This window comes from Austrofundulus limnaeus, unplaced genomic scaffold (assembly GCF_001266775.1).
Source record: "Austrofundulus limnaeus strain Quisiro unplaced genomic scaffold, Austrofundulus_limnaeus-1.0 Scaffold1136, whole genome shotgun sequence".
Taxonomy (NCBI): domain Eukaryota; kingdom Metazoa; phylum Chordata; class Actinopteri; order Cyprinodontiformes; family Rivulidae; genus Austrofundulus; species Austrofundulus limnaeus.
In genome coordinates, this window is record NW_013953538.1 from 96,478 (window position 1) to 98,159 (window position 1,682).

The 1,682-nt window shown below is 40.0% G+C and overlaps 1 protein-coding gene across 3 annotated transcripts in view; it reads left to right on the plus strand.

Annotated features, from left to right (window-relative positions):
• klhl21 (kelch-like family member 21) overlaps positions 1-1,682 on the plus strand; it is a 32,120-nt gene that overhangs the window by 21,428 nt on the left and 9,010 nt on the right. For 2 of the 3 annotated variants that reach the window (XM_014030891.1, XM_014030892.1), the window contains exon 3: positions 759-836. The exons of the other annotated variant lie outside the window; for it this stretch is intronic. In XM_014030891.1, the coding sequence (XP_013886345.1) occupies positions 759-836 (78 nt within the window). The remainder of the gene's footprint in view (positions 1-758; positions 837-1,682) is intronic. 3 annotated transcript variants of the gene reach the window in all.

Genomic DNA, 1,682 nt, shown 5'->3' on the forward strand with positions numbered 1-1,682 from the left:
ACATACAGCTTATCGTGCCAGAATGCAGCTGCTATTATATAACCATGGTTAGATTTTAGCTATATGCTAACTAAAAATAATTGCTGTGGAAGGTAAGTTCTGCTCTGCAGATATTACACAGGTTTCTTTTTACTACTGTGCATGTGTGTAAAGGACAGAAAGGCAGATGTGGCAGTGGAAGGTGTCAAAGCAGTTTGGAAAGAAAAACAAAGTAAAGAACAAAAAAAAGGAAAACAATTAATCGATTATTAAATTAGTCATCAATTATTTTAATAATCGATTAGTCATCGATTAATCGATTAATCGTGGCAGCCCTAGGCAACACTGAATATTTTATGTCTAATTGACTAATTTTACTTGAAGTACTGGTTATAACTTACATTTTATTTTGATATTGTTGAAAATTTGAGAAATGTTTTTGTGTGTTGAAATGGTTTTGCAATATATAAAAACATTCTTTTGTACTTCTGTTATGTTCATTTGCACTACAGCAAAAATACTGGCTTTGATTATGACTACAATTATCTGCAAAAAAATGCTCTAAAAATCACATCATCTTTGCTTTTTATGATAATTTTCTACTGTGATACTGTATATACCGTTTCTGTGAAGGGATTTAATTTATACCGTGATATGAATTTGAGGTCATACCGCCCAGCCCTACCTGCTTCTCTTCAGACAGTTGAGCGAGGGATAGGTTCTTCTTCTGATTTGTCTTTTGTGTTCAGATTTCTGATGTCACATTTCAATGTTTACAGTGAGATTTGCCGTATTTTCACATCACCTTAGTGGAAAAGCTTCAGAGTTCCAGTTTCCATTTCTGCTTCTTCTTCCTGGTAAGGTTCTGTCAGGAGATTATAGTAAAATACTGATGGGTGAGCAGTGAGCAGACACAGAAGTACAGTCTGCTCTGTCCTTTCTTGTAGACTGCTTCACTATTGAAATGCTTGAAATGCTGCTTCGTTGTTCCAGCTCAGGAACGATTACTCTGGTGGCATTTCACCATCCAATCAAAACATTTGTTTCATGCGTGCTGTATGTGCAACAGGTCAATGGGAGGAGTGTTCAAATGAGGCGCTGTGATGTAAGCGGTCAATAAATTCAGCCTTTAGAGGACGCAGCCCCTGAAGGTGCGTTCACACCGAACGTGATTTCAGCATCAGGTTTACATACAGTCTATGGTGGACGCGCTTCAAGCAGCGTGAGGAAGTTCTGCGGCGCCTCAAGCGCGATTAGAGCAGAACGATTTGAATGATCTGAGCGTTCAACGCGCTGAGGCGCAAATCGTTGAATTTAGAAAATCTGAACTTTTGCAGCTCGACGCGCCACATCAACCAATCAGAGAGACTCCACTGTGTGACGTAGCGACATATTTCCATCATCAACCAATCAGAGAGACTCCACTGTGTGACGTAGCGACATATTTCCCGACGGGACAGTTTACTGAATGATGTCCACTAACCTGAAACAGATGGAGAGGAGCTCTTTAGCTGAAATGAGTGCCTGCAGTCGGTGTCCTGACAGGAGATATCCTCACCAATGCGTGACAGCGACTCATCAGACTGGACTCGGGACAAAAATAGTCCTGAAAGCGAGCTGTGAGCCTCTGCTCTGAATTATCTGGTGAATTAATTATGAATTAATTATCTGATGAACGTGACATGCTCTTGCTCTCTGTAAAT